General features: G+C 40.4%; 2 protein-coding genes and 1 long non-coding RNA gene across 27 annotated transcripts in view; 2 read left to right on the forward strand and 1 right to left on the reverse strand.

Moving 5' to 3' along the window:
- The window catches only part of TASOR2 (transcription activation suppressor family member 2), a 67225-nt gene extending 63005 nt beyond the window's left edge, over positions 1-4220 (forward strand). For all 21 annotated transcript variants that reach the window (XM_086333606.1, XM_086333616.1, XM_086333614.1 and 18 more), the window contains 5 exons: positions 195-320; positions 1010-1163; positions 1985-2090; positions 2524-2705; positions 3064-4220. In XM_086333606.1, the coding sequence (XP_086189732.1) occupies positions 195-320; positions 1010-1163; positions 1985-2090; positions 2524-2705; positions 3064-3182 (687 nt within the window). In that variant the 3' untranslated portion in view covers positions 3183-4220. The remainder of the gene's footprint in view (positions 1-194; positions 321-1009; positions 1164-1984; positions 2091-2523; positions 2706-3063) is intronic.
- A 1541-nt stretch (positions 4221-5761) lies between these two features.
- The window catches only part of GDI2 (GDP dissociation inhibitor 2), a 28702-nt gene continuing 21341 nt past the window's right edge, over positions 5762-13122 (reverse strand). For all 5 annotated transcript variants that reach the window (XM_086333621.1, XM_086333624.1, XM_086333623.1 and 2 more), the window contains exons 5-11: positions 12618-12816; positions 12231-12362; positions 9997-10096; positions 8571-8742; positions 7031-7175; positions 6788-6842; positions 5762-6698 (exon numbers count right to left, since the gene is read on the reverse strand). In XM_086333621.1, the coding sequence (XP_086189747.1) occupies positions 6552-6698; positions 6788-6842; positions 7031-7175; positions 8571-8742; positions 9997-10096; positions 12231-12362; positions 12618-12816 (950 nt within the window). In that variant the 3' untranslated portion in view covers positions 5762-6551. The remainder of the gene's footprint in view (positions 6699-6787; positions 6843-7030; positions 7176-8570; positions 8743-9996; positions 10097-12230; positions 12363-12617; positions 12817-13122) is intronic.
- On the forward strand, positions 6652-9702 carry LOC147360817 (uncharacterized). The gene is made up of 2 exons (XR_015139416.1): positions 6652-6758; positions 9537-9702. It is a non-coding gene; the product is annotated as an uncharacterized LOC147360817 (long non-coding RNA).

Here is a 13122-nt window from a genome sequence, read left to right on the forward strand (position 1 = left end):
AATCAGCCTTTGATATGGACATAAAAGATTCATTATAAAGTGCTCATCTAGTAGTAAAGACAAACTGCCATTTATGTGCCTTATTAGGACATAATTTAGTAAATGTGCTTTCTTATATATCTTCTGTCAGCAGTTTTATAACAGTTCTGTGCAAGTATCCTTTCTTAAATAATAGCTATCTGTAAATCTTTCAGAATATCCTGAGGAAAGGAGGCCACACAGAAATCGAACCTCAGCATTTCTGTCAAGTATTTCAGAGAGAGAAAGGTGCACTCTTAGTCATCATCAGAAATGAAGATATAGCATCCCACCTGCATCAGGTAGGTTTGGAGATCACCTTCTTACAGAGATACGTATTCTGAGCATTTTTTATGTTGTTCTGAAATTAGCCTCATCACTGCCTTTTTATTTAGGGGAGAGGTTAAAACCCAATACCGTTGAATCTAAGTGGGAAGATAATGGGTTTGAGATACTGTGCTGCTGATACTAATGTTGTCATTTACCAAGGTATTGATCTGCAAATTATGTCTGTGAGTTAAGAATATCTTCACAGTAACTAAGGGAGAACGTCAATGAAAAGACACCGATTTTCCACCTGAAATATAAATCTGTACCTCTGGATATCTAACAGAAACAAGTCTTGCTTTAAAAGGACTTGTGAAAATTTTCTTAACTCTTTGTTACCATGGTTACCTATTAACTGAATAATTGTGCCAGGTCAAGCCCCTTTTGGGGACAAGCACAGTCTTGCATCAGGACGCTAACTGAACCCACAGCAGACTGCACTGAGCTGGAGACAGTGGTGAGCCTGCCACCTGATACACATCCCAAACCTCAGGAGTCCCAAACTCCATCCCCCACCTCTGGAGTTGAGAACACTGTGTAATTAACGGGTCAGTCGTCAGGGTTAAAGGTATTTCCAGCTGTTCTTGAGTCCGGACGCCCTTGGATAAAAGTGACAGAAGTGACCCCATGACCCCGTCTTCACTGGGAACCTCTTATGTTACAGATCCCTTCTCTGCTGAAGCTGAAGCACTTTCCCAGGGTCGTCTTTGCCGGAGTCGACAGCCCTGAAGACGTCCTCAATAACACCTACCAAGAGCTTTTTCGGACAGGAGGCTTTGTGGTATCAGATGACAAACTACTAGAGACTTTAACATTAGGTTGGTCTCTTATTTTCCTCTCTTATATAGTCAAATCAGTTTCTCCTTGCCCAGTGACCCAAATATTTCATCAAATAGAAATTATCAACTTACACATCAGTCACCATATACTGAGGGCTTAATTTCTGCCATATGCTGTGCTAAGCACTGTGCTCTTAACGTCTTTTGCACTAACCAGTCACCTCCCCCATCAGACCGCTCAGTAATGCAGCTAAACTATTCATACGCATTAGATTGTTATATTCAATTTCTCCCTTTGGCAAATCATCAGCTACATATTTGTTTAGAATCAGCCCTCTTTCCTCCATTTCTGTTGCCATATCAACACTCCCATCAGTACCAGAGAAATCTAAAAACCACTACTCAGTCAGCTCAGTTACCTGCTTGAACACTTGTATCTGCTTTCTCTCGGAGCAGTGACTGACACAGAAGGATGTCAGAGCACAGGGCAGTACTTTTATATAGTTGAAGTCTCTGCAGCTCCAATGCCTCATGAGAAATATGGATACCACTTCTGCACTGAATTTTAACTTTTATCATGAATGTTGCAAGTATTTATAGATTCTGTGTTAAGCCTGCTGCAGCAGGACCCACTTCTCCATGTCCATGGTCTATATGACTGCAGCGCTGCCTCTACTCACTCCTCCCCTGCGGGAGCATGAATGGGCAGGGCTGGGTTGAGAAGCCCGCCCTGCAAAAGAGGGGGCAGTGATGGTGCACACACAAGCACGGGGCCTTATTTCTCACAGGTGATCACTGGGCTTTGACGAGCCAGCAATCCTAAAACACATCTTCTCTTGTTAAACTTGTTCTATCCCTAGTTCAACTGAAGGAAATTGTCAAAATCCTAGAGAAACTAAATGAAAATGGAAGATGGAAGTGGTTGCTTCACTACAGGGAAAATAAAAAGCTAAAGGAAGATGTAAGGTAAGACCTTCATGGAAGGTGAGGCCTGGGGGGTGGTGGGGAACCCCCAAGTTCACCTTGAAGTGTTCCCTGAGTTCTAGATCAGCATTGGTCAAGTGCTGCCCCAAGGTTATGGACTTACATAAGATCTTGAGGGGAAATGGCTGAGCACGGAGGCTGGGGAAAGGTGTGTACTTAGGAGAGGAACCAAGGGAGCAGACCTGAGAGCCAGCACTGCCAGGGAGGGGCAGAGCCCTCACAGGGCTTCATTACCAGAGCACTTCAGAGGGGAGGTGAGGAAGGTTCAAGATCAGAAGTGGAGACCAGATTAAAGGGGAAGGAGTATAACTGACTGTAGTGAAGACAAAAAATCTAGGAATAAAACTGAAAATTAAGATACAGGAAAATAATACCTTTCACAAACTTAATCTAAATTTAATATTGTATTTTTCAGAGTGGATTCAATTGCACATAAAAAGAACTTAATATTGAAATCGTATCAGAGTGCAAACATCATTGAGCTGCTTCACTATCACCAGTGTGACTCTCGACCATCAACCAAAGCTGAGCATCTGAAATGTCTGGTGAACCTGCAGGTTCAGCACATCCACGCCAGGTTTGCTGTCTTCCTGACAGGTAATTCACACCCTTAGTGCTGATTGTCATCAGCCAGGAAATGCCCTTCCAGGTGGAATCATTGGCAGCCTGCACACACACACAAGGCTGGGGCGAGTAGAGCAGATTTTATTTCCTTAGATAAAGGTCTGTTAAGTGAAACCATCCACGGTTTTAAACAAGACTTAAGGAATGAAGGCCCATCAGTGGTTTCAGCACCCCATCCTCAAGGCAGCTGACCCCAAAGTTTCCAGTCTTGTTCTTCATTTGACACAGGCTCCTTCTTCCCCTCATATGTAATGTAGTAATAAAAGGTGTATACACCAAAGCTGTATACAAATAATGAATTATTCACCAAAAGTTATTTTTCTTTTTACAGAAAAGCCTGTGGTCTCCAGAGAAGTCTTTGAAAATAGTGGCATCCTTGTGACAGATGTAAATGACTTTATTGAAAATATACAGAAAGTAGCAGCTCCATTTCGGGGTAGCTACTGGTAAGAACACTTCCCAAACACTCCCATATGAGATGGAATTGACAGGGGTAGATACCGACATCTGTGTCTACGAGAAACCAGTTGCTCAGCAACTGTTTTGTATGTTACACATCATGCTGTAAATTTAAAGCGTTTATTTAGGGGTGGAATTGCTGCTGGTTTGGCATACAGGGGACGTTCTCAAGTATCACTAATGAATAACTACTTTCTGAATGATAAACGTTTTCACTTGCAGACAGAAGACAATGTAGACTCCTGGATATTTTCCCCAGTAGGTATCATCCTACTTATGCAACAGTTGTTGGTTATTTTGTTTTAAAGACAGAATTATCAATTTTGTATTTATCCAGGTGGCTCAACTGCAGCTTACCTAGACATTGACGATGCCAACAATAAATTCGTATTTCCCCTTTTCTTTGAAAATCTTTGAAATCTCAAATCAGTGTTTTGCAACCTGGGGAAATGTTTTCCTTCATGTTTTACACATTGCTAGAATGACTTTGTTCACAGCAGCACTGCACTTTTTCATTAGCTTTGGACTGCAGTGTTCAATAGTATTTTCATTTTGAACAGAATGTTTTCAGAGCTATTAATTGACCTTAACATTAAAAATAAGAATTTTACAAGTATACTGAATTGTAGCAAAAAAATACACCTATTTTAACCAGTAGCTCTGTTTTTGCATGTTAGGGTCAAATATGCATCTGTAATGCATGTGACAGTCTGTTTTAAAGGTTTTACCACATAGACTCTTAAGTGTTATATTTCCTGTTATTCATGCTACACTACATGAAGTTAGTTTTTTCCTAAACGGTACAAATTTATGAACCATCATTTTTCACTTACTCAGTTTATGTAAATACTGCACTACAAAATCAGTCCTGAGGAAGAAATAATCATTTATTTATGTTAGAAATAATTTCTACAATAATCCTTAAAATTCAAAACCAAGCAAAAAACATTTGTACGATACATAGTATCTATTTGGAACAAAGATTTTTGTAACTAATTTCTTTTTTTTAATAAAGACAACTAAAAATCATTCAATTGCTTCTGCAATGACTTTATAGTAAAAATTAAATGTTAGGGAAGATTTATAGCAGTTTTAAATTTTTCAGGCCACTTAGAATAAACTGCTTCCAAAAAAAAAAATAATAAACTGCTTCCAGAGGAATGGTCCCACTTACCTCACTATAGCCTCACTCCTTTGGCCTTGTCCCCACAGACCTGCCTGGTGCTCCCCTATCCCAGGTGTAGCCGGCCAGAGCAACAGGATCCAGCAGGGGACAGCTTGGGACCGCCCCCCACCCCCAGGCCTGGCCTTCTTGGGGTCACGCTAGGCCTGTCCCTCAGGAAGTCATTTACCTGCTTCATATCCTGCCCGTACTGAACCCAACGTGCTAATAACTTCACTTGTTGTCTTCCTAGGAGGAGGAATACAGTTGAATTTTAACTGTCTTTACCCTAGCTCTTAGAAAACCAACCAGTTCATTTTCACCCCAGGGACAAGAATCTAGTAGGAGAACCATAACTGAATTAGGTACCCTGCATTAATCAGAAATCACTACAGAAAAGGAGAGCACATGGCCGACACACCTGCCACCTGCCCAGCATGGCACCTGCCCTGCACCTCCTCTGCTGAAGACGGAGAGCCGCCCGCAGGCGCCTGCCAGGCCATCTGTCCTGTGACTGAGGGCTGAGCCACACTGAGAGGGTGGGCACGCTAGGCTGAGCTCCGGTACAGACTCTGCCCTCGGCAACCCTGTACCCACTGGCCTGGCACCAACATATTACTGTTCAATAAATATGCTGAATGCATAACATGAAGACATGCTGGTGCTCTCTGTCTTATCACTAGGCCTGCAGGCACCTCTGCTGCATTAATAGTTCAGTGTGAATTACTGTGTGACGAGGGGGCAGCCTGTGGGAATTTGAGATAACTCTTTAGAAAGGGCAGAGGTTTCAACTGGGGTGATCGGGGATGTCATCCAGGGAGGTGCATACCATGTGCAGGACAAGCCCCCCAAAAGTGGGCAGTGTGAGCCTGAAAAACTGAGCTAAAGTAACCACCTGGTTAATCTAAGTTATTATTACCTAAATCCTTTAACAGAGCGGAGCACCTACCTTAGTCTATGTCCTTCAGACTCATCTGTAAGAATCAACACTCAGACCAAGAGAATAGTCACAATGTCCTCATTCCTCTGATGTAGTAACAGCATAGTGAGGCTCAAACTATCCAGGGGAAAGCGGGTACCATTGAAACTATGTGCAGCTACAATCTGAAATGGAAATATTAAAGCACCTACTCCACTTGGCAGGGTCCTCTACTCTCTCATCAAAGAGTCTGTTTCTAAACCACTACTTGGGATTCCTAGGAGGGTCTAATAAACATTGTGTCAGGACGTAATTCAGGGTGTACTCACAGTGCAGCCTGATGGCGGTGCTCCACCATCCATGGGGGTCTTCAGCGCTCATCCCCATGTCTGATTCCAGTTCTAGTGAAGGAGATGAGCAGCTTGTCAGGCCAGTGCAGTACTCACTAGCTCTGAGTTGTCAGGACACAAAAGACGGACAAGAGGGAGCTGGTTTCCAGAGTTTGGCTTTATTTGCAGTACAGAAATCATTTGGAGACATCACTGAAGCAGAGGTTCTGTCAAATCAATACTGTGCTGCAGCTTGGTCCGTTGAAGAAGCCACATCTGGGATACAGAAGAAGCTCCTACATTTACCTGCTTTATGATGGGTTTCTTTCCCCTCTGCGCTCATCAGTTTTAATAGGTTAAAACACCGCACACAGGCTTCCTCCAAAAGACTGTCCAAGTCTGGAGTTTGGTTAGAACTGGAGGCCCATGTAAACCAAGCTTGTGGCTGGGATGGGTGGGCACTGTCCTGACACATGACCGTGAACGGAAAGGGGTGGGGAGGAGTAAGGGACGCTGTCCCCGGCTACAGACATTCAGTTCTGAACCTCCTCACCGTCAAGAGGACAAGATGGCACGCAAGCTGCACTGACCCAGCTCTTGAACAGCGGAAGCTCATAACTGCAAAGGCTACACTGATTAAAAGATACAAATACTGTATCAAGTTCTCTGTATCAGTATCACAAGGTTTTAAAACTGATCCTTCACTAGAAAACACAAGCCAGTACTGGTTAAATTGAACAGAACGTGGGAACCTGCCAATTCGGAAGAGCCACTCCATGAAAACAAGTTAATACATGATATTAGAAAGGGGAGGAATATTTACTGGTACAGTGCTCTGCAATCTCTCAATTTTCATTACAAAAGCAGGCCTTACAATACTGATTTCATACAATATGCATCATTTGCCAAATTTTAAGTTTGTCCTAATTAGATGATAACATGTACTGCTGTTACTCTTCCCCATAGATGTCATTTTTCTTGCGCTTCATTTCCTCAAAGTCAAACTCGGATCCCATCATCCTCTTATAGATGTCCTTAATGTCATCACAGGTCGTCTCAAAGTGAGTTGTTGCATCATAGGTACGGGATATAAAGATCTGGAAATGAAGATCACAAAGACTTGAAACTTATCTGGTGACATCGCCCAATGAAGCCTGGTAATTACCCTTTTCAGATAGCCACTCACCTGGCTTTCTGTTCCCAAGTCTTTTGGTACAAGGAGGTCACTGATGCTAACGAATCTGGAGGAGAGAGAGAACTCAGTCAGCAAGGGAGCTGACATGCCCCTCACTGCTGGGCCTGATACTCAAATCCCAGGCAAGGAGGCTGGGAAGAGCCGATGGCTGTGCTCACTGTTCTCAAGGGTTCAGTTCACCAAGGAGTCAGTCAGTCCTGGGTATGAGCTGGCATAAACAAACCCAGCACTTACTTCTGCTCAATTGGTTCCAAAAGCTCCAGGGCTGGTCTGATTTCCTTCTCGGGCTCCTTGGTCTCCACCGTTGTGCTGGCAATGGCGATGTACTTGCCTTGTGCGGCCACATTGTGTGCAGAGGAGATCATGCAGACGTAGATATCTGGAAGCAAGCAAAGCCATTACTGCCAGGCCCTGTAGACACGGGGCCTAAGCGCGCACTTGGTTTCACCCCAACTTCAGGGAGCTATGAGTTAACATTACTTGGAACAGACTATCTTCTGAGACAAGTTCTATATGGAGGCAAACACGGTCAGTCATACGTAAGGGATGCAAATATTCAGCCACTTTGAGCCTACTGGAGATGAAGGAAGGGGTCACGTGGCGGTGAGTGGTGGACGTGGACATGAGTCTGACCGGCTGCCACAGCTAAATGTGGAAACCTGTCTCTCCTCTCTGAATCCTGCACTTAGAAAGGTTCTGACTAGCTAAGGTGGGGTTTAACTAACTACTGATTTCTAATTTTTTTAAGCAATATAAAATTGCAAACAGCAGAGGCTACCCTTATGTTGACATAAGCTCATAATAATTCCATACTTGTCTGTGTAACACTAAAGTAACTACATAATTTCCAATACAGAAAACAATTACTAGGCTCCCCTTACTCTCTTTATTTTCTTATTTATTCTTTTGGCTGTGCTGGATCTTCAATGCTGTGCTCAGCCTTCTCAGAGGCTTCTCTTGTTTCTGAGCATGGGCTCAGTTGCTCTGCAGTATGTGGAATATTCCCAGACCAGGGATCAAACCCATGCCCCTACATTGGCAGGGGGATTCTTAACCACTGAACCACCACCAGGGAAGGCCTCACCTTGACTCTCTCCCAGACCCTGAGATCTACTGGGAACCCTTGAAAGATTACTTTAGTCAAAGTCCCCTTGTTTTAGTAATAACCTTCTGTGAAATGATTTCTTATATGGAAAAAAATACATAGTTGGCCATTTAAAGGTTAATAGTTCCTTTTAAGTTGAAGTTTTTATAAATAAAACCTTCAGGGCTCTAACTGAAAGGAAGATGGGAAACGCTACTAGATGAAAACAAATGGTTAAAGCAAACAGAATTATGATTTCAGAGATAAGTTGTGATCTTAATCAGAGAAATCAAAGTTGTTTTCTAGCACACTGCTAAAGGCAAACACAAGTATAGACATTGACAAATCATGACATAAAAGTAGTGCTGTCATCAGCCTAAAAGTTAGTGTAATCAGGTCAACTAATAAGCATAAACTCCCACAAGCATACAACGTTCAGACGAGAGAGACAGCAGACTCATAGGGTCCAGCTCTCGGTTCTACAGAGGAGGGCAGGGAGGCCCCAAGAGGTGTGTCCAGTCAAGGCGGGGCTCCTGGCCTAACGTGTCCATTTCAAAGTGATGGTTTAGGAGTTCTATGAGCTAAAAGGGATCCATCACATTTTCCATGTGTAAACTAAAGTTTCTTCACTCTAATAGAACAGATAAAAGCTGCAATTTATGCAGACACTGCCTGACCTCCGTAACATACCTGACTTCCGGTTGACTTGGTTCTGTGGAATAATGATCTGGCAGGAGTTGGCGTCGTTGGTGTTTTTGATGGGGTGGCTGAGAATACAGATGACTCTGATCACCTGGCCCACTTTTTCTACTCGATCTTTCACATAGCTGGGATCGCAGATGAGCTGCTTACAGCGAGCAATCTGCAACAAAACATTGAAGACTTTCTAATACTCAGTGTTCATCACAATGTTTTTAGAAGGTATAATGATGCCACTGTTCCCTGATCATCATCTGTTATCTTCATCAAGTTAACCACAGATAATTAGTGAATTAGAGATAACTATTAAAACTAGCTTTGCCAATAATCCCTGTAAGTTCTCCTGGAGCAAATCTATGAATTTTAAATCTTATTCAAATAGAGAAAATGTGTTGCATGGTGTTTAGATGTATAAGCTTTAGAACTGGGCAGAAGAAGGCTCACATACTGCTAGAATTAAATGAAACTGTTCAAGAAATGTCATTATATGTGAATGGACCCAATGAGAAATAAACGCTTTATAAATGGTACTAATATTACAAACAGACCATAATCACTCTCATTTTAAGTCTGTACTTCCTAAGCAAAATTTAAGTTGCAAGATAACTTATGTATTATTATAGTTTTCCTCTTTATATCAAAGCACTGAAATGTCCTAAGAGGAAGCAGTTGCCTAAAACAAAGAATGAATAAAAAGAACCTTGAGATATCAGATTAAAATATTCACCCCTCTTTCCTAAACATCTATTATGTGTATGCTGAAAGCACAAGATAGTTACAAAAGATCTACAACAATAAAGGGTAAGAGGGTCAACTATTGAGTATAGATTATACGGTCTGAACCCATGGAATACAATCAGGAATCCCAAAATATTTTTTTTAACATAGTTTTTGAGTTTTTTTAATAGTTCTACTTGTAAAAGTTGATGGGTTCATGAAATATGGTCTGGTTTGCAGATCAACACCAATGGCACCCCCTGAGAACTTGGAAGAAAATGAAAAGCCACCACAGAACTACTGAAAAAAAAATGTACTTTAATAAAACAATAAAACGGTATTGGCCAAGCCCCATTTCAACCAATAAATTGTAAGTGGCACAAATAAAGCTAAATTTAAATGAAAATTTGGACTATATAAATAAAACTTACCATTTAGAGCGCATTCGTAATTTCTGTTTTAGTATTAAGCAACAATCAACACAATAGAAAAAAAATTTTTTAAACAAAAGCACACCTGTAACTAGATTTCAGTCATTATGAACACCCAGTTACCATAAAGAAAACATGTCTGATCTGAAATCCGGGATCAACATCCATACCAAGTTAAGTACTTATTAGACAATAAAGTTAAGTACTTATTAGACAATAAAGTTATCTTTACAAGAATATGATTTTTTTAAGTTGTAAAAGGTCCTTACCTCTCCTTCAGATTTTACACCAATCACCTTTCCATTTTGCATAATGATTTCTTCAATTGGTTTATTCAGCATGTAGGTACCTCCATATATAGCACTTAGCCTAGGGGAAAAAAAAGTATTTACAATTAGTAATTTATAACTGTTTAAACTACTAGTCTCCTTTCTTAGACTTTCATGAATAGTAGACAACATTTGTTCAATTTCCTTCCAAATGGCATTAGTTTAAGTCATTAAAGCATCAATTCTGAAACAGTCAAAACCACGTAAATGATGTCTCACATTCAGTTATGAATATCTGACCAGTAACAAGAGAACAGCTTTATAAGTCTATTCTTCTTGCATATAAATAAAACTCTGAACAACCAAAAAAACAATCAGGAAGCACTGGATACTGACTAAAAACAGGCAGAAACTAGACAAGAGACTTGAAGCAACTTAATGAGATCTTCATGTGGTCTGCATGGCTCTTCCCCTAAAAGAACCAACCTCCCAGTCCACAGGCTTAAGATTTAAGTTGCCATAGACAGAATGTGGCCTGCATGAGGAGATAAAAACTGGGGGGAAAAAAATCTTCCAAAATGGGAAGCAGCCGAATTATAAAATCTCTTCAAATCCTTAAGTAACTCCAGAAATGCTTATTCACATGACAGACTCCCAAGGAATCCATTAAAAGCAACAACTGAAAAGCAAAAAGACCGAAGCGGAGACTACAGGCCATAAGGATAGATGAGTTTGATAATGCCATATTAGAGGAACTTGGTCCATTTCTTGCACTTTGCAATGACATCATGAAAGGACCACACCTAACTATGCTAGGACTAAGGATTCAGCCAGGCAAAAGATCCCCCCACCACCAAAGTATAAAATCAAGCCTCCAAAAGTTCAAGATGAATGGTCAATAATTTAACTCCAACTCAAAATCAACACTCATCGCAGAAAGAATGCAGCATCTCTACAATGTATACCAATCAGTATGTGCAATATACATGTTATAAAATATAACTTTTTTATATAAAGATTACTATACACAGGGAAAAAAGAAAAGCGATCAAAACAGATGTCCAAATTACTGATGTTAAAACATGCGAGGAGTTAAATGCAGCTACTATAAAAATGTACAGGGATAAATATGCTTGTTCAAAGATAAATATGCTTGTTCAAAGATAAATAATGCTTGTTCAAAATAAATATGCTTGTTCAAGAATATTACATACTCATGAGAGTCAAAATTAATAAACAGAAAACCTCACCATAAAAATGAAAACTATATTTTAAACATGGAAATTCTAGATCTATTGAAAAAACTTTTTAAAAAATTTTAAAACTCACTGTGATTAACAGCTAATCGGAAATAACAAAATGTGCACAACAAATAAACACACCACAGAATTTCACAAAACAAGCTCATGAAAAGGTGATCAACATTAGTCCTCAGAAAATGGAAATTAAAATTATAGTAAGATAGCATTTCACACCTGCTGAAAAAGACTGACGACAATGAATGCTGGCAGGGGTGTGGAGCAACCAGGACTCTCACACTGCTAAGTGTAAGCAAAATGCTGCAACCCCTCTGGAAAGTTGTTGAGCAGCGTCTCATCAAATGAAACATATACATGCCATTATCACCAGCAATTCCACACCTGGACATGTATGTGCCCAGAAGAAGTGGCAACTGAGGTCCATACACAAAAGTTCATAGTAGTTTCATTCGTAACACCCCAAAACTTTTTGAAAACTACACAAATGCCCATCGACAGGACAATGTGGCACATTCACATGGTTCACACAGTGGAATACTACTGTTTTTTAAACTACCAGCACGGGCATTAATATGGAGGAATCTCAAAAATACTGTTAAGCAAAAGTGAGCACATATTCCTTTTACATAAACTAAAAGGAGACAGAAGTGATCCTTGGTGATAAAAATTACAAATGCAGCTGTTACAGTGGGGGTTGGGGTGACTGTGCGGAGATACAAAGAAACTTCCTGGAGTCCCACACCTTGACGGGAGTTTCGGTCACACAGGTCTACATATATGTCCAACTCATTTTTTTAAAACTATAGATCTATGGTTTCATTGTATATATAAGTTTTACTGCACTAAAAATAAAAAGCACCTCCCTACCCACAGACACCTTGTCTCATTATTCACAACCACATCTCATAAGCTACCATTTAAGATGCAGCTCAGGATCAGAGGGGTTTCAGGACAAGGTTAAAGATGGGTTCTCACCGTGCAAATCCCTGTGGCAGTTCTCCAAGGCCGTAGAGTGGATAAAGGTATGGGCTTTTGCCATATCTTGCCAAAGATTCGCTGTAAAGTTTAATCCTATTAATGGTTTCACAACATGGCTGATCTAAATAGCTAAACAAAAGGAAATGAACATTAGAAAAGCACTCTGGTTTGCATTCCTCTGCTCAATTTAAAATTGTTTTCTGAAAGGATTTCAATTCAATCCTTCCATATTTTACTTATAAGGCTCTAACACTAAACTGAAGCTAGAACTTCTTTTTCATAGTATAATATAGCTATGTATTTGTTAGAATTTCCACTCTGCAGAATTGGGAAATTCAGTGACAATTCCAAGAAAAATACAAATCTAAAAACCAGAAGACTTACTCATCAGTTCTGTAAAGTGCCAGGGCATGACCAGTAAAATCTATAACATCTTGGCCCAAGTCAAATTTCTTATACACCTCTCGCATTGATGTCTTCTTAGGATCAATGCCCTCAAAAGTTCGAGGATCGTTCTCATCAAAGTTGGCGACATATACCAGGAATTTTCTGAATCGACGTTTTTCAAACAGCCCCATTAGGCCTAAAAAAGAAATTTTCAAAAAGACACACTCACAAAAGGACACTGAAGAAAAGTAAGTGTGAGAGCAAAGTCTAAATATCCCATGTTGCTATCTTAGGCTCTTACAATGCAATGTGCAATTTAAAATACAGGAGTTTTAAAATAAATGAAATTTCTTTCTTTCTTAACCATTTCTTTAAAATAAACTGACAGTTTCGTAACACTATGAAATACACTGTCATAATTATGTAGTCCCTAAACTGTCCAACTCTTTTGTGACCCCATTGACTGTAGCCCCCTGGGCTCCTCTGTCCATGGGATTCTTCA

The sequence above is a fragment of the Bos grunniens genome, chromosome 13 (assembly GCF_055505025.1).
Source record: "Bos grunniens cultivar Pamir isolate PY7600 chromosome 13, Bosgru_T2T1.0, whole genome shotgun sequence".
In the NCBI taxonomy this organism is placed as follows: Eukaryota; Metazoa; Chordata; class Mammalia; order Artiodactyla; family Bovidae; genus Bos; species Bos grunniens.